Source organism: Syngnathoides biaculeatus, chromosome 16 (genome assembly GCF_019802595.1).
Source record: "Syngnathoides biaculeatus isolate LvHL_M chromosome 16, ASM1980259v1, whole genome shotgun sequence".
NCBI classification, from domain to species: Eukaryota; Metazoa; Chordata; class Actinopteri; order Syngnathiformes; family Syngnathidae; genus Syngnathoides; species Syngnathoides biaculeatus.
This window is the reverse complement of record NC_084655.1, coordinates 12,630,993-12,655,481: the sequence shown is the minus strand read 5'-3', so window position 1 is coordinate 12,655,481 and position 24,489 is coordinate 12,630,993. Positions and strand designations below refer to the sequence as shown.

At 42.0% G+C, this 24,489-nt stretch overlaps 2 protein-coding genes across 12 annotated transcripts; one reads left to right on the top strand and one right to left on the bottom strand.

Moving 5' to 3' along the window:
- Positions 1–1,380: 1,380 nt before the first annotated feature.
- Positions 1,381–11,467, bottom strand: rangap1a (RAN GTPase activating protein 1a). Of its 2 annotated transcripts, none has more exons than XM_061845956.1 (16): positions 11,316–11,467; positions 9,964–10,083; positions 9,740–9,867; positions 9,301–9,360; positions 9,044–9,223; positions 8,708–8,842; positions 8,363–8,521; positions 7,598–7,711; positions 7,273–7,372; positions 6,841–6,925; positions 6,560–6,728; positions 6,217–6,333; positions 5,237–5,342; positions 3,040–3,128; positions 2,782–2,946; positions 1,381–1,973 (listed from the first exon to the last, which is right to left on the bottom strand). In XM_061845956.1, exons 2-15 carry the CDS (start codon positions 10,073–10,075, stop codon positions 2,821–2,823), a joined length of 1,680 nt encoding a protein of 559 aa, XP_061701940.1. In that variant the 5' UTR covers positions 10,076–10,083; positions 11,316–11,467; the 3' UTR covers positions 1,381–1,973; positions 2,782–2,820. The 2 variants fall into 2 exon arrangements, with proteins under 2 accessions (XP_061701940.1, XP_061701939.1); XM_061845955.1 differs by having other exon boundaries at positions 2,825–2,946.
- A 256-nt stretch (positions 11,468–11,723) lies between these two features.
- LOC133514331 (zinc finger CCCH domain-containing protein 7B-like) lies at positions 11,724–24,000 on the top strand. 10 transcript variants are annotated; one of them, XM_061845949.1, is made up of 22 exons: positions 11,730–11,881; positions 12,025–12,134; positions 12,224–12,260; positions 13,396–13,593; positions 14,781–14,939; positions 15,727–15,807; positions 15,993–16,041; positions 16,194–16,309; positions 16,430–16,976; positions 17,800–17,861; positions 17,942–18,029; positions 18,179–18,340; positions 18,526–18,743; positions 18,838–18,938; positions 19,030–19,211; positions 19,387–19,472; positions 20,150–20,292; positions 21,116–21,221; positions 21,333–21,441; positions 21,621–21,757; positions 22,122–22,291; positions 23,302–24,000. In XM_061845949.1, exons 2-22 carry the CDS (start codon positions 12,076–12,078, stop codon positions 23,480–23,482), a joined length of 2,991 nt encoding a protein of 996 aa, XP_061701933.1. In that variant the 5' UTR covers positions 11,730–11,881; positions 12,025–12,075; the 3' UTR covers positions 23,483–24,000. The 10 variants fall into 10 exon arrangements, 9 of the variants coding, with proteins under 9 accessions (XP_061701938.1, XP_061701933.1, XP_061701932.1 ...); XM_061845948.1 differs by having other exon boundaries at positions 16,182–16,309; XM_061845945.1 differs by having other exon boundaries at positions 16,140–16,309.
- Positions 24,001–24,489: the final 489 nt, after the last annotated feature.

Here is a 24,489-nt window from a genome sequence, read left to right as displayed (position 1 = left end):
CCGAGTGTTAAAATACGTATTTTCTTCACGGTAGGATGTTGAGATGCTGCAAGGAACAGACACATTTAAACATTAAGCGTAACTAGTTGCATGAGTCACTCACATGTTGTCTCCGCTGGCCAAGACGCTCAAGCTTCTAATGGACCTTTCCGACCTCTCAATCACTCATACAATAATAGCCAATCAGATAGCCGCATTGTTTAAACCCCTGACTTGACACGCACCTCTCGCCATATTGTCCCACAAGCAATGCTGGTTGTCAGTAGCATGCGCTTGGAAAATTTAATGTTACAAAGAAAATGGTCCTCAGATGCGCTTGGGGAACGTGCAATTCTGATGAAAGATATCCTGCTAGGATACAAGAGGCCCGGTTCATTAATTCTCCAAAGCTTAAAACACAGTTGACGAAGTGTCTACGATGCATTAAGGCTCGCGGAAGACCACACGCACAGCTAAATGTGGACAATATCAACAAACACAAGGCTGTATGTTCAAAGGTAAGTAAGTGAGAAGTATCTTCTCTGAATTTGATTGAATTATTATCAGTGCTTTATACATTGGAGGAGAACAACTTTCACTTTGTTTGTGTATCCATGAACACTTGAAAATCGTACGCTCCAAACTCAATAAAAGAAACAAAGTTCTGAAGTGCCTAGCCGGGACCACGTGAGGCCAGACCAAGGAGATCATCCTCACGACGTATAAGGCCATCAGAAGATCGATCCTTGACTATGCTGGGCCATTGTGGACTCAAAAACTGAAGCTAACTCAATGGGACTCCCTCCAGGCAGCTCGAAACACTGCCCTTCGAAATGGCTTCCATCGATCACCTCCACGCCGAGTCGAAACTTGTCTACTCATTGTGCTCTTGTACTTTCGGTACACGAGCACGTGATGCTCACAAAACAATAAGTGCTTCAATGCTACCTCACCAGACATCCTAATCACAAGCTGACAAGGCAAGAAGCGTGCCCTAAAGCGTTGCGCAAAACCATCCGTGAGATCGACGCTGTCGCAACTCCATTTGGGCTGGTGTCACAAGCTCAACAACTATCAGCATCGACTCTACAACAACATTGTCAATAAATTCCCATTGTGTGACGTCGCCCCCCACGATACGAATCATCTCTTCAACTGTGCTCAAAAACCGACCACGCTGACGGTGGAACACCTCTGGAGCGCCCCGTCCGATGTGGCTCACTTTCTGATAGGGAATAACGACCGTCGTATTTGGCTACAACAACAAGTCACATGAAAAAAAATAAAAAAATAAATGTGGTATCAACACGTCAAAATATAAATTCTAGTGCATTGCACGTAGCAAGAAAATCTGTTGGATACACTACAAATAAAAACTAAATCAGAAAAAGACATGTCAAGTCAGTATCCACTATTTGTTTTTATTTAACAATGCAGAGCCATAACACCTGCTGACATAAAATACATCCCTTTTGTATCTTACCTTGATATTGATAATATTTAACAGCTCGTAGCAGACATTATTTTTAACAACAAGCTTCAGGGACCGCAAGATAAAAGGTCAATGAAAACAAAATGTACAACATTCCGAAATGAAATGCATTCAAGTCAATAATACAATATCGTACGCTGTGTTGCCAGCAAGTAAACATCACCTGTTAGTCCCATTTTTTTTTTTAATTCACCAAAGGTTAAAAAGAGCAAGAGAAGTGTTGGGCAACAAAAGTTCTGTGTCTCTGCGTCCAAGTGGATAGATCCTCAACAAGCATCCAGGTCCGAAGAAGTACAGTCATATTTATTTGGATGGGGAAGTGCCCTTGATTCAAATTTGAGCAAATGTAAGATGGTTCCCAAAAGGTCATTAGTCAAAGTTGTTTGTGCAATTGTCTGTGTGTGGATCTCTCTGCGCTCCTCAGCTCTCGGTGCGGGCCCTCTGCAAGGTGGACTGAAGCTTGTGTCGAGAAGACCCACAGGCCTCCAATGATTTGTTGTGTCTGGGGATGATGACAAAAAAAAAAGAAAACCTAATCTGTCTGTCCTTTACATTTTCAACTGATAAAATGGCCGATCATGCTGAAAGTATTATTTTCAAATGATACCTCTGTAATATATTTAATTAAAGTGCTAAATTACAGTAACTTGCGTCCTTTGTCCAAATTGAAGGAATGAAGGAAATACGTTAGAGAAAAATGTAACTTCAATAATGAGTGGCTATTTTTACATTTCAAATAGAGACATTATGTTTTTGTCATAATTTAAATAGCATTTTTAATACCATGCCAGAGACATTTTTTGGTTTTGGTGAAAAAAGTTGGTTTATATTTTATCAGTTCTAAAGTGTCTTTTAATGACTATTTTCTGCTCCTCTGCCTGCCGTTGCTCTTGTCATGTCTGTTTTCTCACACAACTGTGATGTTTTTCACCTTTTGATGACAAATAGGTGGGATAAGCGTGACCTGTGTGTCCATACTGCACTCACCCTAACATCAGATATATGTGATTTATATCCATAATGAAAGACGCTTGGGGCGAATATCAAAATTCAGAATTGCACTGCTCACATCAGCGTATGAGAAGAAAAAAAAATTGGATACATATCAGTGTATGCTAGCAATCAAAATTATCGAAGTATTGAAGAACTTTAAAGCAGCGCATTTAATTTATTCTTGCAGAAAAACGTGACTATGAATGTGCCATGAACACCAAATTACAACTGTCACCAACCCTCATCGTATACGTACACCATTGTTTCCCCACACACCAAATCTTTGTTCCTGATTAATGTTGAACAATGGTTTATACCTGGAAGCTGCCTGCTGATTGGCTCATTCTGTCACGCCCTTACCGGGACATGAAGGCCTCCAGCACAGCCACGCTCTCTTTGGGAAAGTAGTCCTGGCGGACAACATGCTCCAAGACCTGCAGGTGACCAGCCACCACTAGCACCGGCTTCACCTTGTCCTCACTCTGACATGACGACGGGATATGAGAGAAAAGTGAGCAGTGAGGAGACTAAAAATGCAAAATCATTTGAGGTGAAGGGAGTCGATGTCTGCCCACCTTAATAAGTCCCAGCAACACAAGCAAAGACGACACAAAATTGTAGCCTTGGAAAGAAGAAGTACTGAAGGCTTTCTTCAGAAGGGCATCTGGGAGAAGAACACATTTAAATATTTCACATTACAAGCTCTGTGGTTCTATCTTTAAAGTGCCACTGTCATGAAATGGATGATTTTTCGTATGTTAATAATGAAAAAACATCAGCCAATATGGGCCCATGTGTTTTTTTTTTCCCCCCACCACAAAACATGATTTTGATGTATACAGCTTTTTGTAACTCCCGCCATGAAAATCTTCTCAAAGGATTTGTTTTCAAGAAGAGGCAGGAAGTGACGTAAAGGACAGACCTGCCCTCAAGTGGACTTGTTTGTTTCCATTAGTTTTACCTCCAGGAAGGTAGCTCGTTGTTCCTTCGTGTTAGGCAAAATGCCGGCTCATTGCATTGCTGGACATTGCTTGAACACTCGGGAGAATGGATTTAGCCTTCATAAGTTTGCAAGAGACCCGGTTCATTGTGAAAAACGTATTGCACGGGTGCAGAGGATGAGAGCTTTGTGGGTTCCAAATAACAGGTGTGTGTGTATACAGCTACTAAAAAAAAAAAATAATAGGTTGGGGTGGACAACATAGTTGGTCTTTCATAACGTAACAAAAGATCCGCGCACGAAATGTGTCAATGTGCGTGTCGGACGGCGTCGGGCTGCTGCGTTGCTTCGCCAGGGAAGGCTGCACTTCGGGCTCGCGGACGGCGGCGGCTCTGAAGAACGCAGCACAAATGCCTCACTCAGGCGTGTGCGACGAAAACGCAGTAAAGCGCCCCGGCTCAACTGTGTTGTTCATCTCGTACTGCGGCAGCTATGAACAACTCCCTAAAGCAGCACGGCTCGGCTCCGTTATAAGCCACCTCGGCGCCGAAAATGAGCCACACCGGCCGGCTGCGATGAGTCGCAATGGCTCATCTCCACCGCGGAAGTGGATGGGACGGGGAGGCGGTTTGGCCGTGATTGCATATCATCTTAATATGGCTCGAAACAATAGTGTAATATTCCCGGTAACTTAACTCAGTTGTGTAGTGTTCTCCTTTTCAAAAAGAGCTTCCGTGTCAGAAGGGACGTGTTCGTCTCCCATAGTAGGGTGCAAAGCGCGTTTTCATTAGCGAATGTCCGGTGACGTCACGGACCGAGGATGCAGCAAATATGGCGACCACTTGGATGTCGTAGAATGACACTTCTGCAACATTGCGCATGAATGACGCGCTCTCCGCTCATATTTATTTTTTCGAATAAACATTGAAGTGAACAATGTTATACGTATTTTTCATTACGATATCTATTTTAGAATGTTTATAGGGATGACACTTGACCTTTAAAGTATGAGACAAGTCCAAAAGGGCATACAGAAAGGAAAGAAGAAATTGTTGAATTAGATACGGAAACACAAAAAGAAGAAATGGGTCCAAGCAGGTTGGAACACCTGGCGGAAGGTGTCTGGCATGTTATGTGACAGAAGAGTCTCTGCTAGGATGAAGGGCAAAGTTTATAAAACAGTAGTGAGGCCGCCCATGATGTACGGATTACAGACGGTGGCACTGAAGAGACAACAAGAAGCAGAACTGGAGGTGACAGAAATGAAGATGCTGAGGTTCTCTCTCGGAGTGAGCAGGATGGATTGGATTTGAAATGAGCTCATTAGAGGGACAGCCAAAGTTGGATGTTTTGGAGACAAGGTTCGAGAGTGAAGACCTCGATGGTTTGGACATGATCAGAGGCGAGAGAGTGATTATATTGGTAGAAGGATGCTGAGGATGGAGCTCCCAGGCAAAAGGGCGAGAGGAAGACCAAAGAGAAGGTTTATGGATGTGGTGAGGGAAGACATGAGGGCAGTTGGGGTTAGAGAGGAAGATGCAGGAGATAGGCTAAGATGGCAAAAGATGACACGCTGTGGCGACCCCTAACGGGACAAGCCGAAAGGAAAGAAGAAGAAGATACGGAAACAGTATTGTAAAAATCACATGGCATAATCAATTTGCAGACACCCTGTTTGTGAGCTACATACACAGTGCTCAGATCAGGACTCGATAATTAAACAATTACAGGACACGCAGCATGCAACACATAAAAGAAGGTGGATAAAAGCTACCGAGGAGGATACGTGTTTTTGCTGGTAATTCACAAAAAAAAAAAAAAAAACAACTCACCAACACTTTCCATGACTGCATTCTTCACTTCATGGTTGTCCTCTTTGTACACAGATGCAATTTTGAGAAAGGCCTCAGCTGTTTTCCTTGCATCGGCCACATCCACCTTGCCACAAAGGGACGAAAAAGGAATCAGCTGCTTTCCAAAAAGCAGTACAGGTCATTTTGTTCAGTTGACATTGTAAAGCATAAAAAAATAAATGCGAGGTCGAAGATGAGCATAATGTATTTTACGTTGTACAGCTGTTTGGCATTACATTGAAGCAGCGGATAGCCCGGGTTCAGCGTCTCGACAAACAGCAAGGGGGGGTGCTGACGGACTGGAAATTAATTACTACATGACTGCATACAGTACATCACTTTGTGGGCATTTTGGAAGTATATTATTAATAAATATTGGGTATGTAAGATAACCTTTGCTCGTCCCACAATAGAAAAGTTGCATCATTTCAGCAGCGATGGTGCATATAGGAAATAACTGCTATAAATAGAGTTTGGGTTTTAAAAATTCTGCAAGTCATGTCTGCTCATGCCCAAAAGACTGGATGGAAATTAATGGAATGGAGGGCAGGGACTATCGAGAACTCCCAGTTCAACAAAGTGGCCACTCTACTCTTGTGCAATCTATTTAATCTTTATCTTTAATAGCATTATACCATTCCCAATCTCTATTTGCAACACTGTACTGTGCATAAGTGGCTTGCAGACGACACTCCTTAACTCGCTAACATAATCTCCATCGTCAATGCTACACTTGCACCACCACACACACAGACCTCCGCTCCAGAGTTGTGCACACACACAGACACACAATGGGCTCCACGTCTCATTGTCCTCAGACAGATGTAGCGCGGAAAACTTAACTGAATTCCGCAAATGTGGCTTCTGCTGCATTTTTAAAAACACCAGACATTGCATTATCTGGGGTTTTAAAAAAAAAAAAAAAAAAAAAAAAAAAAACACACACACACGCCGTTTACCTGCTGCTCAATTAGTGTTGCTCTTTTGGCCCCCAACTTGAGCAGTTTATCCGGGGATGGAAAGGTGAGAAAGGACGATACGTCAGGCGGTCGCGGCGCTGAAGGTGGCGTGGAAAACTGTGACGGTATGGTGAGAGGCCGGTTAAAGAAATACACGTGGAGATTTTCTAAAAAGGTTGGTCTTAAATTCAACCCAGAAGATGTGACCAAATCAAGTCTTAGAGTTCTTATTAAGTAGATGTCAATAATCAAACAAAGGTTTAGCTAAACGTTTTGTTACGATTTCATCAAACTTAAATCTGAATTATTGAATGCTTTTCATAAAAGGAGCATTCTGATCTACCTTGGAGCCAGTGTTTTCATCTTGCTCCTCTTCCTCATCTTCTTCCTCCTCCTCCTCCTCCTCCTCCTCTACCTCCTCTTCGTCCACATCCTCCTCTTCCTCCTCATCCTCCTCGTCATCATCATCTTCATCATCTTCGTCCTCATCTCCTGGTTCACCCTCATCATCACTGACGAAGAACACGTTACTTTAGTAATCAACTAGTTTGAGTTAGAACCATCTAAAAGCTCTAATGTATAATGTCCACTTGAATATTAAGTGATGCTGTATTCTTATGTTACCTGAGCGATGCCAGAAGCTCAGCCATGTTCATGCCTTTCATTAAGTCTTTCAGAGCTATGCACCCATCCTCTCCCAGACAGTTACCTGCAAAACGTGAATGAGCATGTTACATGTAGTAACAGCAAAACAATTATTAAATCCACTGTTATATTCATAATTATACTCAAAGCGTGTGTATTGTCTTCAGTTTATTTATGTTGTGCAACCACAATTTTAAATTATTGTAGTCTTTAAAAAAAATTTTTGATTCAGATTATTCCTGTTTGTTTACCAGTAATCCCATTGAGGGTTTGGCTCGCACGTTTGATTCATGAACAGCTACAAGGCACGTGTTGAATGGCCCCCGGGGACCAATTAAAATTCAATAGAATAAATTGAAACAGCGATAATGAAGCATTTGGGAATAAAAGCAACTTATTACAGTTTCGTACCATTTAAATCCAGTTTTTCCAGTTGTTTCTTGTTCTTGACTGCATGGGCCACCGCTAGAGCTGCTTCTTCAGATATCTCTCCAAATGACAGATTAAGTTCCTGTTTAATGTAACAGAATATTTAGTCAAAGGAAATAAAAGGTAAAGAGGACAGAAATGACTGTAAAATTTGCCTCTGTGTTCAGACAAACAGACCATTAATAATTTAAAAAATGCTATTTAAGTGCTTGTGTGATTCCGACAGACTAAAACATGGTGGAAAAAAACAATGCGGTGATAGATGATGATTATGGCGACATCATAGACAGGGCAACTTATCACTCACCTTCAAAATTGGTAATCCTTCTGAAACAGTTTGAGCAATTGCTGTGGCTCCAAGTGGACGCACCAAACAGTCGCCAAAGTTTATCACTTGGATGCTTTGTAAATCTTTCAAGGCCTGTGAACAACAGCAAGTGTTAACATAGTTAACAAAAATATCAGTAAACGGATTTATTGGTGGGTGAAGCCTTTTTTTTTTTTTTTTTTTTAAATGTACATTCAGCAGGCTGTGGACTTAAAACTTGTAAATTGTTCGAAGGTTTGTGATAAGAACAAGTGACACTCTGCCTACCAATATTTAGGTTGCACTACTGTTTTAATAGCTATATATATATAGGCAACCACTGCACAGTGGTTTTCAAACTGGGGGGGGGGGGCATTATTAAGTTACACCCAGATGTTGATTCCCAGGGAGTAATGTCTGCAAGTGGCGGAGGAGAACTGAAAATGTCTTCTCCAAAAAGGGGATCGTTACAAGAAAAGTTTGGGAACTACTGGTTTAGCTCACAGTTCGGAGGTTCAAATATGATCTCCCCGTGTCTGTGTTTTGTTTTTTTTTCTGGCTTCTTTGGTTTCCATCCACATACCAAAACACATGCAGGGTTGGTTAGTTATAGTTGATCTATATGTGCTTCGACATTGGCTAGTGACGTGTTCACTATTCCTGCAACCCTAGAAATTGTGGTAAAGGTAGTTAACACTTCATAGAAAGGGTCCCTTTTCATGTCATAGAGGTCATAATGATCACACTATTTTTAGTAAATCCTACCTTAGCCATGGCAATGGCGCCTTTTTCAGTGAAGGTGTTGTCATTGAGGTTGAGAGTCCGCAGGTGTGGATTGTCCTGCACCGCTGTTGCTAAGGCTGTTACACCTGGGTGATTAATGCCATTCTGGGGCATATGGATCTCCTCCAGGCTGCCCATCAACTACAAACACAGACAGGAGTTCCTTAACACATATACATTCAGGAAAAACAGAATCAACAGCAATTCTTTCACTTAAAATAAATCATGATGTAGTCAAGCTGTATCTGGATTCTTAAACTGTAAACTGTACAAACGGCCGGCCTTGTGGCCCGCTCCATCAGTTGTGCGTTTGTTTGACCTCTCTACCTGGAACGATTCCGCGAGAGCGGTGGCTCCGTCGTTCTCCAGCCGATTCCTTCCAGCGACAAACACTTTCAGGCTGAGAGGGGGACCTTCTGCACGAGACCTTTTGTGGCACTCGATGAGTGAAGCGGCCAAGATCTGACAAGTGCATAAAAAGAGCCGCTGATTAGACATTTGCAACAACGTCACTGTAAGTTCCACTTGTTTTCAGGGATGACTGCCAAATAGACGAACTGAAACAGGAGAGCAAAGTATCGGAGTAGGTAACGTAGCATATTTTCCAGACAGCAATAAGAAAATTAACTAAGACTCAATTGAGGGAGATTTGACATGTTTTACCTTCCCTCCTCCAATGCCCATGCCACAGTTGTTGAGCCGTAGTTCCTGCAGAGTGTAGCAGGCGGGGCTTTTCAGCAACCTCTCGATACCCTTCACCCCGTCTGGGCCGAAGGCGTTGTCACTTAGGTCTAAAACGGTCAGCTTGGCAGACGCCAACATCAGAGCATCGCCCAGTGAATTCTTTGACAGAAAGATAGAAATATTAGTTACCCTGTAGTTAGGTATTGAGAACACCCCAATTTGGATACTGCTGTTACCAGAGCAGGTGGGATCTCAGAGCGGAGGCGGCCGGTAAACATGTCACTCCAGTAACAGCGCTGAAACCGAAAAGTTATTTTAGTAAACAAACACAACAAAACACTCAAAGTGTTATTTTCACTGTTCTCATGAATCTTGACTAGAGGCCCTGTAGCTCAGTGGTTAGAGCACTGGCTTGGTAAACCATATCCCACTGTGGCCTCCACTCCCTGAGAAGGCTTGCGTCAGGAAGGGCATCCGGTGTAAAAATTGTGCCAAACATATATGTGCGTTCATCTAAGATGACACGCTGTGGGGACCCCGAAAGGGACAAGCCGAAAGAAATGTACTTTTTTTTAATTAATCTTGACTCATAAGAACGAAAGCGTTGTAGAACAAAACCAAAAGACTTAATAATGCAAAGTAGGTTTAGAGGAATCGAGAGTAGATGGTCAAAACCTTGAACTGGCTTTTTGTCTCGAGGGCCTTGGCGATGGCTTTTGCCGCCTCCACCCCTACAGTGTTTCCCTCCAATCGCAGGGCTTGGAGACCTTCGAAGTCCTTGATCTCCTTGACAATCTCTTCGACTACAGTTTAGAAAATGTGTTACGCATAGGGCAATAAAAGAAAAATACATCCAAGACTGAAAAGTGTTCCTATTAATGTTTTTCCTGGACTCCCACCTGATTTGGAATCATCGAGCTTTCTTCCCTGCCCTTTATAACTCAGCTCCCCTTCCTCAACTCCAGCTTTGGCCAAGGAGTCAGCCAACTGTGAAACAATATCTGTCGCCATTAGGCTACCTGGAGAGCGAGAGAGACAGAGAAAGAGAGAGAAAAATGTTTATTCAAGATGAAGGTTAGCTTGCAAAATTGTCAAAAATTGCATCAACTTTAAACAATTGCTGTGTAGCATATCCTACTATGAGTGACCAAGAAATAGTCGTCTCATCTGCCATAAACACATGACATCATGAACGGAGTTCATTTGACCCCAAACCATTTCCCAATTAGAATGCCATGTACAAGTAAGGTAAAAATGTATTCATAAATTTGCTTACCATATTCATTCCATTGCTTTGATGTTAACCTGTACCATAGTTTATGAACGTTTTCTATTTAATTGAATCTTGGCTCCACTTCGTGCCGTATGTTTAATGTATTCTCTGGGACCTGTAAACCTGCGGTCTTTTGGTATGTAGTGTCTTCTCCTCTCATGTATTGTAAATTAACAATGTAAAGCTGTTATGCCATCAAACCATAAATTTGTTTGAGGGATGCAGACAGTGAATTTGGAGTTCAACTTTGAAGGGAAAATATCTCTCTTGACAGGGAAAGTTGATTAGGATGCAACCAAAAATTGTTGCACAATATTACAGGTCAAAACAGAGCCTCCATCTGGTCCCCATCCTCTATTACAGTGTTTCAGGCTTTAAATTGCTGACTCATTTGAATGTGCACTCCGTTGTAAAGACAACTATAGAGCACGATATTTGGGCAACCAAAAGAAACAAAAGCATGAACATTCTGAGCATTTACTGTCCTTTGTTTCAATTCCAGAAGAATTGATCCACTTGAGCATTTACACAAATTAGTTGCCAAAGCTTTCAGTATTAAAAATTAAAATACTAATATTATGAATGGTACAGAATTTTGAAAAATGTAAAATTATTTACAACAGGTGAGCCATGTCTAGCATTAGCCACCTAATGCTAGCATTAAGGATCTACTGCAGAACTCCAAACCTAGTCAAGAGAATATAGTTGCTATTGAACCGCGGCGGTCAATCAGAGTACCCGGGAACTAAGCAATTGAATAAATATTTAAAGCCCACACTTGTGTGCGTGTATTGTACAATTTAAGCACTTATGTTGACAGTCGCACTGTATGAGAATGTAACGCGGTTCGGCCTCTTTGGTTGGTCAACAGCACACCGCCGACCACATACAACTGAACGCCACAGCACTTTAGGCACACTCAGACACGTCACGTCGCCAAGTCTGCTATCATCCCAATGAAATAAATTCAAAATTTACCCAAAAAGTGGAGTTTCAAGTGAATCCCGGCGTCGAGAGGCACAGCACGCTCCCGCTCGTTCTCGTTCTCGACGTTCAAACGGCAGGGCAGCACAGCACAACAGACCGCTTGACGACTCGGGAGTTGGCACTCACGGGATTTGTAGTTCCGTTAGCCGGGCACTGCTGCGTTCACGTTCCATTCTCCGACTCCTAAAAACATCAATTTCTACGACTGACCTGAACGTTTCAGAAGAAACTCGCAATTACCCTCTGAAAATTCTGAAATATTTATTCGACAACGCGAGTCTACCCATGATTGACTAACGATCAAACTAAGGACGACTACTATTTGGGACTCTTAAGGTAGCCAATAGAGATTTGGCTTGGTGAAGGTTCGGCAGCAATGACGTCATGTGACTGGAGTTTCGAGAAATCGAAAGTATGAAAACCTCCAGTCTGTTGTGGGTCCACACAAGCGCTCATATGTGCACCAAGGCAACGCATTCACTGCTGGAAGTGCTTCGATCTCGTCCAGAACAGCAGATTAAATTGCTGCGTGTCCACGAACTTCCTCCCTTGGGAAGGTAGGTTGGGTTTTTGGGAAACTCGAGCCAGGCAATCACGTCATGATGTTTCAAAAGTGCCCCAAATACTGAATATCGCTGGAGATATCGAAGCAACACGAGAAGCGTAAACCACTTGTGGGTTTTTCTTTATGTGCTCCGAGGACATAAAAGGCATTTCATGCAGCGCTTCTCCATCCTCCTAAGGACTAAGAATGGATCCGCAAAGAGAGAAACGCAGGAAAGAAATAAAAGAAGCTCTGAGTTTCATACAGTAAGCGTGAACTTGAATTACTTTAAAAAAAAATTGTACAATTCTTAGCACTGTAATTTCACAATATTCACTGTATTTGGGTGTTTCAGGTCCTCCCTGCCATATCCAGATTCTGAAAACTACAAGGTAATGTTGTGTTTTTATGTCATCTCGGTTTCGTTTCTGCTCTCGTACTGATGCCAGTGAACATGAATGCGTCATGCTGATAAGAACCTGACCTGAACCAGTTCCTAATGCATTCATCTCGGCCACTGATTGCCAAGTCACACGAGTGAGACAAATGAGATCATCAGGTTGGTTGTGTGGAAATTTCCCATGATGATATGAATAATATCAATATTGACCAATATGTAATGTAACTTGGTGTCAGCGACAAACATTGACAGGCAAAACAATTCAACGGTCTTTCGTTCCAAATTGATGCTATTTAAAAAATGTTTTTTTTTTTTTTTCTTTTGAGTGCCACTAAAGAGAACTCGTACCACACTTTTTGACAATCACAGCTTGGCTGTGGTCTACGATCTATTTCCCTCTTATCTAAGAAGGCTAATTTTGCTGTTTTTTGGCATTTCAGTTGCTCGGACTAGTGGCAAGTATGCACTCTTTTGATGGTGAAGTGAATAGTGTACTATTCAATGCACGGACTTCCTTCCCACTTCAACTTTATACCCCATAATGGATGATTTTGTATCCAGTCTGTCCCTTTAGAAGTTTCCCTTCCTCTGGGGAGTCTTGCGATGATTTCTGTGCTACTATTTACAACATCCACTCGGCCCATCGTCCTCACCCACAAATTTCACTAGATTAGAGTTTTTGAAGAGAAATAAAATGGAAAAAAAAAAGAATGGATAGGTTTCCAATTATGCCAACTTGTGTGTCATGGAGGTCAAAGAACACAGGTGATATTTGAAGCGTGAAGTTTTTTTCTATCGTTAATTTATCCGATTGGTCTCAGGGTGGTGGTGACGTCATTGGAAACCTATTCATTGGAAAAAGAAAAAAAAATTGGGGTGGTGGTATATCTGGTAGTCACTCCCATTTTCCCACCCGAAAGGATAATAACACCTATTGTTTACAAACATTATGAACTGAGCTATACTTGTTGACATTTTTTTTTTTGGGAGGCGGGGAATAGTGAGCCATGTGGTTTTCCTACAAAATATGTCCGGTGTTTCGATAAAGGAAACGCGGGATATTTGCGGCAAACGCATTTATCGTCAACTTATCTCATCTCATTATACGCCCATGTTTTGCTCCGCAGGACTTCCTGGTCACGTTAGTGTGCAACCTTCTCGACGAGGGCATCAGCTGTTTCAAAGATGGCCACTGGAGCCAGGCAGTGAAGGAGCTCAGCGAAGGCTTGAATGTTTCTCAGTATGTCTCAGTAGAGGGATTCCAGATTCCTCAGGTTTTATTGGAGAGTCTGTATGTCAACCGAGCGGCCGCCCACCACAGGATGGTGAGAGCAACGTGATGCCTCTGATTGGAATCTATAAGACAAACTATACGAGGTTCATGATCAAAACAAAATCAGGTTTATTGCGAAAATGTATATGGCACTGCATAGGGAGTAAGGAAATGAGAATAGTATATTAGTCTCTACACATTTAGATTATTTAAGGGTTTACACTGCTGTGAATGCAGCATATTGGTGTTCTGGCCCACCATGGTTGGCTTTTGTATGGGTACTCCAGAATCAGAATCAGCTTTAAATAACATTACAATATTGAAAGCCAGTTTTTTGTTACCAATCCACCTTTTAAAATAATATTAATAATGGTTACTGGGTTCAGATTTCAAAATTATTTCCATCAATTTGATGTGTGTTATATAGTTGTAAAGGTATGAAGTGGCGATAAAAATGTTTTTGACACCCCTTAATTGTACTTCGCTCTTATTGTCTCATGGGAATGATTGTTTGTCTATTTGTGATTTGCGATTGACTGGGTCTGGCTCCTTCTCACCAGCGACCCAAATGAGAGAGAAAACTGGAAGAATATTGCTATGAAACTGCTTGAATGGCTTTTTGAATTTTATAGTATTTGCTGCACAACAGATTTTTTTTTTTAAACTTTCAACCACGGCGGCACGGTGGAGCAGCTGGTATAGCATTGGTCTCACAGTTCTGAGGACCTGGGTTCGATCCCTACCCCGCCTGTGCGGATTTTGCATGTTCTCCCCGTGTCTGCGTGGGTTTTCTCCGGGCACTCCAGTTTCATCCTACATCCCAAAAACATACAACATTAACTGGACACTCTAAACTGCTAATAGGTGTGATTGTGAGTGCGGCTGTTTGTCTCGTTGTGCTCTACAATTGGCTGGCAACCAGTTCAGGGTGTAACCCACCTCCTGCCCATTGGTGGGATAGGCTCCAGCTCTCCTTGCGATTCTCGTGAAGATAAGTGGCAAAGAAAATGGATGAATGGATGGATGGATGGACTTTCAACCATGCATGTTGAATCCAATGGAATTCCGCATTCTGTAAATAGAACCCAAGTCAGGTGATGCAAAACCTAATGTCGAAGAATTTGTGTTGAAATCATCCTTCCTTCACACACATAACCTGTAAAGTAGTTTTGGATGTTGGCAATTTGGATTCGCAACTTCTGCACTCATGATTTATACTGTTTCGTGTGTGTGGTATAGGAAGAATACGAGAATGGCGTGAAGGATTGCGACAAAGCTCTGGAAGTGTGTACAAAAAGCCTCAAGGCGCTCTACTTGAAGGCTCTTTGTTTGAAGCAGCTCGGCCAGTACACAGCGGCTTATGATTCCACTAGCAAGTGTCTGCTCATCACGCATCAGGTAAAGCCAAAGAGTGAATAAAAGGGATTTCCAAGTGTCAAAGATTTCCAGTGATTTTGCTAGTACAATTCAACAAATGTTGCATCATATTTGGACCATGCATACTTTTGTTTGGTGATGAATGGCAATAGTAAAGCACTGATTCTGCTCTCTACTATTTTTTTAAATTGTGTCGGTAAATAAATTCCATTTACACGCTTTTTCTTCCACATTGAGTGAGTCATGTCACATACTGTTTGTCAACTGAACATCCCGTGCATTCCTGCTGCAGTACACAATCCTCACTGTCATTAAGAACACCATTACCGTAATTCCTGGCCTACAGAGCGCACCTGGTTATAAGCCTCACCCTGTACATTTGTAAAGGAAATTCCGTTTGTTACATACGTACGTGGCAGCTGTGTAAAAGCGGTAAGTGCCCATATTGAAACCCACATTTAAACACGAGATGTTTACAAAGAAAGACGGTACACGGAGAGTTTAACGCTAGCGCCGCGCTAACAGGGCCAGTTAAAAAAAAACATACCGGTAAAAATCACTGAGACACGGCAGTAACACGCTAGCGCTAACAGGGCCGGACCGGTAAAAGTCACTTCCTCGGCACATACATTCCACCGGTCTCACTCTTACCTTTTCGGCTTGAGTGCCCCCTTGCGGCCGTTAGAAAGAAAATGCACAAATTAGCCCCGTCACCGCATAAAGCGCAGGGTTGAAAGCGTGTGAAAAAAGTCTTGGCTTGTAGGCCGGAAATTACGGTACATAGTATATGATGTATTGCTCTTCATAGGATAAACAAGTGAATGACTTGGCAGAGGAGCTTGCCAACCACCTTGGACTGAAAAAACGAAAGCCCTATGTCAGTACAACGGTCAGTAAAATAAACATTTTTTTTCAGCGTTTTGAAAGTTTGACAACCGAGACGAGACAAAAAAATATATATATATTGTTCCAAAGAATATCAGCATTCGTTCGCCAACTATATTAGACAATCTCACAAATGCCTTTTGCTCAAGTTAAGGAAGGACTTGATACTATTTTGTTTCTCATCGATAGGTGTCGTGTCTCGGAAATGTCACAAACCCTTTAAATCAAATTCCACCAGGTGAGTATCAGTAACCGTACATCCAGCGTTCCAGTGTTTATTTTCTCAAATATCTTCTAGACACTGTGAACCCAGTTTTCTGCATGTTATCTCCTTAGTCAGTTTTCCCAGCGTGTGTCTGTGTGCCACCCCTGACAAAGCATGTAATGTAGAGCAGTGTGCCACCTCGGATCTGGACAGACTGGACCCTTTGGAGGACAGTGAGCTGATTGGCGATGACTTGGACGATCTGCTTGACCGTCTCCCTAATGAACATGCGCTACCTGAGGTGAAGACACATTATTTGGATTTTCAAACCGTTACAAAATATATATGTGTGGTGTGTGTGTGTGTGTGTGTGCAGATTTATGTATTTATTTTTGAGCATTTGTTTCTCTGTTTTTTGTAGAGCCACATTCAGGAAGTAGCCTCACTTTCCATCAGGGAAAGCACTTTAATGCCGCCAGTTCAAATGCGTCCGCTCCCGCCGGGGTTCTTTATCTCCTCCATCCCTCAGTTTAACTCCATGAACTCCCTTTCACTTGGCGGTCACAAGTCACTGGATACCCTGGATGACCTTTCATCTCCACTGGAACTGTACTCTTTAGATAACCACCCTGGAGGGGCAGATGGTCCAAGGTTGAAGTCAACATCGCTGGATTCCCTGGATGATCTTTTGTTGGCGGCTCCACACGCTGTAGCAGTAGAGGCCAACCAGTCCGCAAAAGAACCGAAAGACCGGGAAAAGTCGCTTGATGATTTGCTTGATGAGTGCGCACCTGTAGGTCCAACCTGTGATCCATCTGTTCCACTTGGTTCTGTGTCGGGTGTGAACCAACTGGATTCCCTGGATTCCTTGGACTCATCTCCCATAATGCAGGCTCCGGGGCCGCCTTTGCCTGCACCCCCGCAGAAGGGAACAAGCCTGGACTCACTCTGCTATTTCAGCTCCTCTGGTGATTGTACCTCAGTCATGTTATAGGCATAGTATGGAAGTAAATTAGTGCCACCAGGATTTTAATTGGAAATGCCACAGAAAACAGGATTTGAATTTGAAATGTAGTCATATTATATATTTTTTTGCTCCAATTCGCTGTCTGAAATTCAACTAGCTACAAGGCAGGGTTACTTCAGGTCAGAACCAAACAGCCAGCCAATCCAGTTACGCTTTCTTAGTATGTGACGTCACGTGACTAAGAAAGCGTAACTGCGATTGGCTGGGTGTTCGGTTCTGACCTGAAGTAACCCTGCCTGGTGGCACAGATGATGAATTTCAGACAGCGAATTGGAGCAACTATTGAAAATATGATTACTTTACATTTCAAATTCAAATCCTGTTTTCTGTGACATTTCAAATTCAAATCCTAGTGGCACTAATTTACTTCCATAAATGTGTGTTATGTGTAAAATTCTAAATTGTACAATATCACATCCGCCAAGAAATAACTTTGAATGAAACTAACAAATTGAGCAAATTTACAACAATTTTTTGTTGGGGATTGGAATGAAGTTGCAGGCGTAATGTTTTTTTTTTTGTGGGGGCTTCTGGACATAAGCGTTTTCCCTCTTTTGACTATGATGGGACATAATAATAATTTTTTTTCAGTGGCCTTCAGGATGCAACTTTTTTCCAATTTCATCCCATATGTCTATTATATATTTTTTAACCATGAGAGGTGAATTAATACAGAAAATGTTGTTCATATACATAGCGGGTATCAAGCTTATTGGCTTTACACAAAAATGTAATATCATCCATGTTCTTTCTCTGCTTTTTAGCTGTCACAACTTCTCACAGTGCCGCTACTTTAAAAAAGGAATTCCCAAAGTGCAACAACAAAGTGAGACTTACTTTTATCTGGATTGTTTTTTTCATCTGTTTTCTTGGGCTTTTAATGAAATAATTTTCACTATATCAAAGGAGAGGTGTACACCTATTCCATTCGCAAACTCCTTGTCGGCCACTCATGACTTCATGCAGGCGTGTACTAGTTGCTTCCCTCGCCAAGGTGGGTTTGTCTAGAAATGTACAGCTCTACTCTGTGGTGTTGTCCAAAATGTTAATGATGACATTTTTCACTGCGGCATTTTTTTTTTTTTTAAACCTCCTCGCAAAACAATGCACCGTCACTTGCAACCTGTATTTGTTTGTTTTTAGGTCAAGGAATAAACACCTTTGTTCACAAACCCGAGCTAGCCCACAACTGTACGCGCGACATTCTCTTGTGTAGACGAAAGGCAGCGGTTCCTTTGGAGTGGACCAGAGTCCGAGAGCCGCCCACGTGGACGTCCTTCACGGGGCCGTTTGTTCTTTGCAGAGGTGATAACGATCTTTAAGAATGCTATAGGTCTTGATCCTTTATTGTTGTATTTTTAATTTTACATGGCAACAACAACAAAAAAAGTTTGATCATGTTTAACAGTAATTGTTTTTACAAACCTGTAGGGACTCTTTTGGATACTGTTCACAGTGTTTTTTTGTTTTCTTTGTTTGTTTGCTTATAGACCTGCTGAAATCTGGAGATTTAAACCGCTGTACATTTGGAGAAAAGTGCACATTTGCCTTTAACCAACTGGAAATTGATGTTTGGATGGAGGAGAGGAAGGGGACGCTGGACAGAAATCTGCTGTTTGGACTGCCAGGTGTCATAAATGGCGACCCTGCTAACAGGATTAGATGCCTCCTACAGGCTCACAAGGGCATGTTTATATTCCTCTGTCAGGTCAGGACACCAAAAGGCCATTGCACAATGCAGAAGAAAATTTCAAACTATTCCGGTCTTCATGTTTGGCTCTTTTTTTTTCATTTTTCTTCAGGAGTGCTATGACCGTAAACCTCGCTTCATTAGTAAGCGCTGCAGAGAGGATCCCGCAGTGTGCTCTAACGAGAAGACTCCCCACCCATTTGATGCCAACAAGTGCGTTGAACGGCAACAGTCAATGTCATCGTCCCTTAACTTGTGTATTATGCAATGCATATTTTAATCTCGCCTACTTTGTGGCCGTCAGGTGTTTAGCATTTGTAATGATGACCACCAACATTAACTACAGAAAAGTGCGTCCGCTCAGCGTGCTGGCTCACTTTGAATTGTGCAGCCAGGCCATTCGCGACGGATGCCGAGGAGAGCGCAGCTGTCAGAACGCTCACTCGGTCATTGAGCTGCAAACGTGGAGTCTGCAGTCCGACACAGGTGCTGTCTACCGCAAACACGTAGACTTAAATCTTACCATTTTCATCACCAACTCATCCCGTGACACTTCACGGCTTGTTCCCATCATTGCTGTTTCCTCTTACAGCAAATAAGAGTAAAGTTATTTTTTTTTCCACTTGGTGAATTTGTCTTTTTGGCGTGTTCTTGTTTCTAGGAATCAGTGCTGAAGAGATTGTTAAAGTCTCAACAAACTATCACGAGGAAGAGGAGCAGAAAACAGGAAATGGGAGGTCAAGTAAAGTACGACTGAATTTTACATTTGGAACATGTAATATTCATGGATAACATTACAGGATTTAGATTTAGATGGTCATGCCATTTCTAACTGTAAGTAGCAGTACAGATGAGGTTTTGAAAAAAAATGGTAGAAGTAAAACTGAGATTAATTGGACACTCTAAATTGCCTGGTGTGATTGTGAGTGCGGCTGTTTGTCTCGATGTGCCCTGCGATTGGCTGGCAACCAGTTCAGGGTGTACCCCGCCTCCTGCCTGTTGACAGCTGAGATAAGGCTCCAGCACTTCCCGCGACCCTCGTGAGGATAAGCGGCAAAGAAAATGGATGGATGGATGGATGGATGGATGGATATTATTTGCTATCATATATAAGACAGGAGGATATCGACCAAGATTAAGACCTTTACCTCTCTCTTGATTTACTTTTTTTGTTTAATCTATATTTATTTTTATTTGCAGAGGTATTAACAAAAGTAGTAGAATGTACAGATGTGTTTTCAAATATAGGGAGTAAAAGTAAGAAGTTGTCAGAGAAATAAATACTATAGGAATGTACAGATACCATGAAAAACCTTAAAAAAGTATGTGTACTTTATTTCGCACCACTTATGAGTTGGTGGACATTAGTCATGTGAAAGCGGCCAAAAATAGCTTTTGAGTCTTGCTTTATTTTTTTTAAACAGGCTGCTGCAAATGGTGAGGGCACGCCGAAAGGCAAGAGTTTAAACATGAAGATGAAGTTTGTCTGTGCCGAGTGCCTGCGAGGCGGCGTCATCACTATGCCGGACAAGGCGCTTAAGTTTTGTGCTACTAGGGCCAAGCACCCGTAAGTAAAAAGTACAGGAAGCTGTGTATCGCTTCATATTTTGACCACAAAGGGTGATGCAGATGATGTGGAACCCAGTGGGCAACCCTGTGTTTCGTAATTGGACCTTCAGTTGGGACTCAACTTAATACACCTCTCAATACCGACACTCACGTTGGAATGATATAAAACGTCAATATAGAAGCACAATATAATAGCACTCAACTATGGCACACACATTAAGTTTAGAATGGATATTTAATCACATAAACAAAAACAAACAATTGGAAGACAATGAAAACTATGTTTGTGCACCGCTAGTCAAACTTTTGTCTTACCAAGCAATCAGAGGACAGAAAAATGTTAACGTTTTCGTGAGCTAACTGAGGATAATTTGAACTCCGAGTGGTTAAAGAAACAATCCCATCGTTGATATCGTTTAATTTATATGAGCCAGCACTACTGATTCTAATGGAAGGTTAAAGTGACATGGCAGGACATACACGTACTAGATGTGGTGCAGCTAAGAGAAGCTCTATGAAATAAAGATACTCATAATCAATATACTTTAATCGACCGAATAATTGACCGATATCACAGTTCTGAGGACCGGGATTCAAATCCCCGGCCCCGCCTGTGTGGATTTGGCATGTTCTCCCCGTGCCTGCTTGGGTTTTCTCCGGGCACTCCGGTTTCCTCCCACATCCCAAAATAAAGCATGCTAGGATAATTTATGATTCTAAATGGCCTGTGAGCGCAAATAGTTGTTTCCATGTTATTGTCTTGCAGTATAGAGTATTTTATCGTCCAGCTGCTCACACTCCCTGTCCTTGAACACTTGCAGGTGGAGAAAAGAAGAAAACACATTGCTGGTGAAGTCCTTGGAGAAGAGTAATTGGGTTCCTGTGAGACCGCTCCCACATAAAAAAAACTTCCCCAAACAATATGAAGTGAGTCTTTGTCGTCTCTTAAGTGCTTCGGACGTTTAGTGAAAAGTAATTGCCTTCGTAGACTCTGATTTGTTTTGGTGTTTTATCAGCATATAAGTTCTCTTCTGGCAGTTGTGCACCCGGATGTTGGAGAAAAAGAAATGTGACTACAGCGAAAGTTGCCCCTTTGCACACAGCAAAGAGGAAAAGGAAATGTGGATGTACATGAAGAATCAAGGCGGCAAGTTGTTGAAAAGTGCATCTCAGTAGTTTAGCAAAGCTGTTTTTGCGGATAATTGCATGAGCATTTTCTGTGCTCGACCTATGGAAGAAAATGTTTGGACAGCCCTGCTCAAGTGTCTGCGTGTATGCAGTTGGACAACATCCTAGTTGATGAGCGATTTGTGTCGATGCCTGCAGTTTACGAGATGCAGCAAATGTACGACATGTGGCTGACATTGAGCGCAAACAGTCGCCAAGCGAACCAAGCCGTGCTCCGACAATCCACCCCGGGAGAAAACGAAATTGTCATGCCAGCAGACAATGCTGAACCAATGGTGAGTAATTGACGAGTATTTTGAGCTCGCTCGGTCTGTCCAGGACCTCGGCAGCTTAGCGGACTTCTGTTATGTGGTGTGAACTTGCGTTTCTCTCTTGCTGTTGTTTTTGGTATTTGCATTTTGTTATGTTTGCGGCATTTTTGTCTTTTAGCATTTTTCTTTTTGCTGCTGTTTTTTTTTTTTGTGATTGCTGCATGTTTGTATATAATATATATTATATTTTATTATTATAATATAATATTTCTGCTACGCGGCATCTTGCCGTTCCCAGCGCATTTTGCTCTGTTGCCCACCGTACTAATGAGATTCCTGTTTTCGATAAACTAGGTGATGACTGCTGCACCTCTTATTTACATTTCAGTGTGGCGTCTACTGTTATCTGTGCGGGAAGTACAGTAATGGCGAGCGACAGTGGCAACAACACATCTCCACTAACAAGCACAAGGAGCGCCTGTTCACTTATGAGGGAGAATATGAAGCTTTGAGCTGGAACTACCGCTTCCCTGGTGCATCCTTTGAGCTCTGCACTAAGTAAGACATCACGTTAGTTTTTGATATACTTTCACACCTAATTTTTTTTAATATCATAGTTCAGAGTCTTGACCGTTAAAATTAGGTGAAAATGCAGTTTCCTGTTAAACTGATTTCTGTTCCATTGATTGCTAGAGGACTGCATTATCTCTGCATCATGTACCAACCATTTTCTTAGCTGCTTATCCTCACAATGGTCACGGGAAGTGCTGGAGCCTATCCCAGCTATCAACAGGCAGGAGGCGGGGTACACCCTGAACTGGTTGCCAGCCAATCGCAGGACACATCGAGACAAACACCCGCACTCACAATCACACCTAGTGCCAATTTAGAGTGTCCAATTTAATGTTCCATGGTTTTGGGATGTGGGAGGAAACCAGAGTGCCCAGAGAAATCCCACATAGGCACAGGGAGAACATACAAACTCCACACAGGGAGGGCTGGGATTGAACCCGGGTCCTCAGAACTGTGAAGCCAACGCTTTCCAGCTGATCCACCATGCCACCCATTAGTTATCAATATTGTTCCAGAAAAAATAATAATTGTACTGGCATTACCACATTACCACCTTTTATTCCTAAGTAACTGTTTATGTCTCAAAAGTATTCTCTGTCAACTGTTATTGTACTAGAGTGGCTCCACCTACCAGAGACAAATTCTTTGGTTTTTTTTTTTTTGTTTTTTTTTTTTTACATACTTGGCAAATAAAAATATTCTGATTCTGAAATCACATCATATCTTGTTTTTGTATATGCAGAGTGAGAAGCTTTATTGTTAGAGCACATTTTTTTTTATCAGGATTTGGTCCATTTTGTGGGGTACACCTCTACATTTAAAAGACATGTCCCCCCACCACCTCATTCTGCTGTAATTTGTTGTGCTCATATAGGAGGAATTTCAGCATGTTGACGCTATATTATGTAACTACTCTATCAAGATCCAAAATCAGATGATGAATTCTGTTCTGCATAAATGTGAAACTGACAGAGCACATTTCCATCGTGTGTTAGGTTAGAAAGTGGCTGCCCCGACGGCGTAAGCTGCGACTTCGCCCACAGTTCCGAGGAGCTGGAGGAGTGGCTTGAGAGGCGGGATTTCCTGCGTTTCAAATTGGCCAAAGCGAGGGAGGACAAGCTTATCTTGCCTGATGAGGTGGACTTTGGAAAGTACAACTTTATACTTCATGACTAAGAACTGTCAAAGGACCAGCTTGATCCAGTTTTGTCTTGACATCAGTTTTTCTTTTTTATTTACTTTCTTTGGGTATCACTTGTACTATAGTGTTATATGCTGCTGTCTTTTGTCCTGACTACATAGATTTCATTCCAGGCCAATACCTGAACACTCAGCCAAAGCCGGTTCCAAGTCCAAAAAAACAAAACAAAACACACCATTAATATTGCCCTCAATGGTTTTATCCATGGTTAGTACAAATGTAGGATTTCAATTTTTCCTGTTTGAAACCTTACTGTTTCATCGTCTTTTGGATATGAAGTCTGATTACATGATCCTGTGTATTGTCACTTTGTTGAAAAGATGGACTCACACGTTCACATTACAAAACAAAACCACATGCCATCCTCCTCCATTATAGATGTTAACTATAATTCCAAATGCATGTCACTATCATTGTTATCACTTCAATAGCCTATCATTGTTTAATAGCAATAAAGCCCTGTTAGAGAGCGAGCATGCTTCTTTAATTTTAATCATTAACCTGTATGGGGTTTTATTGTATGAATGGTGTTCATACAACTTGGATGGATATGGTTGTGGGTCATGTGACCTGCTATCCATCCATGCTATTAGCGCATTGCAACATTTTGGGATCCTCGAACTAACTCAGCTCATCTGTAAGGCTTTGGAACCAGAGGATCCCGGTTTGAGCCGCACTGTTGTCCTAAAGCAAGTTGGCTTTTCCCCAACTTACGGGAAACCGCCAGGGCCAGCAAGGCAACCAAAATTGTAATATTTGTCGCATAAAATTGGATTTACTTATCCCCAAAAGTCTGTTTGCTGCATATTATAGTTTTTGTCTGGGATGCACTGTATCTGGATGTTTTTTTTTTCTTTTTTGGCTGTTGCGACTCCATCACTCAGACATCTATCCATGCATTCCTGCATTCGTGTGTGTAAATATATAGAGGGGACTGTGCAATGATTGAATTAGTAGAATTTGAACAACAGTAAATGCGGTA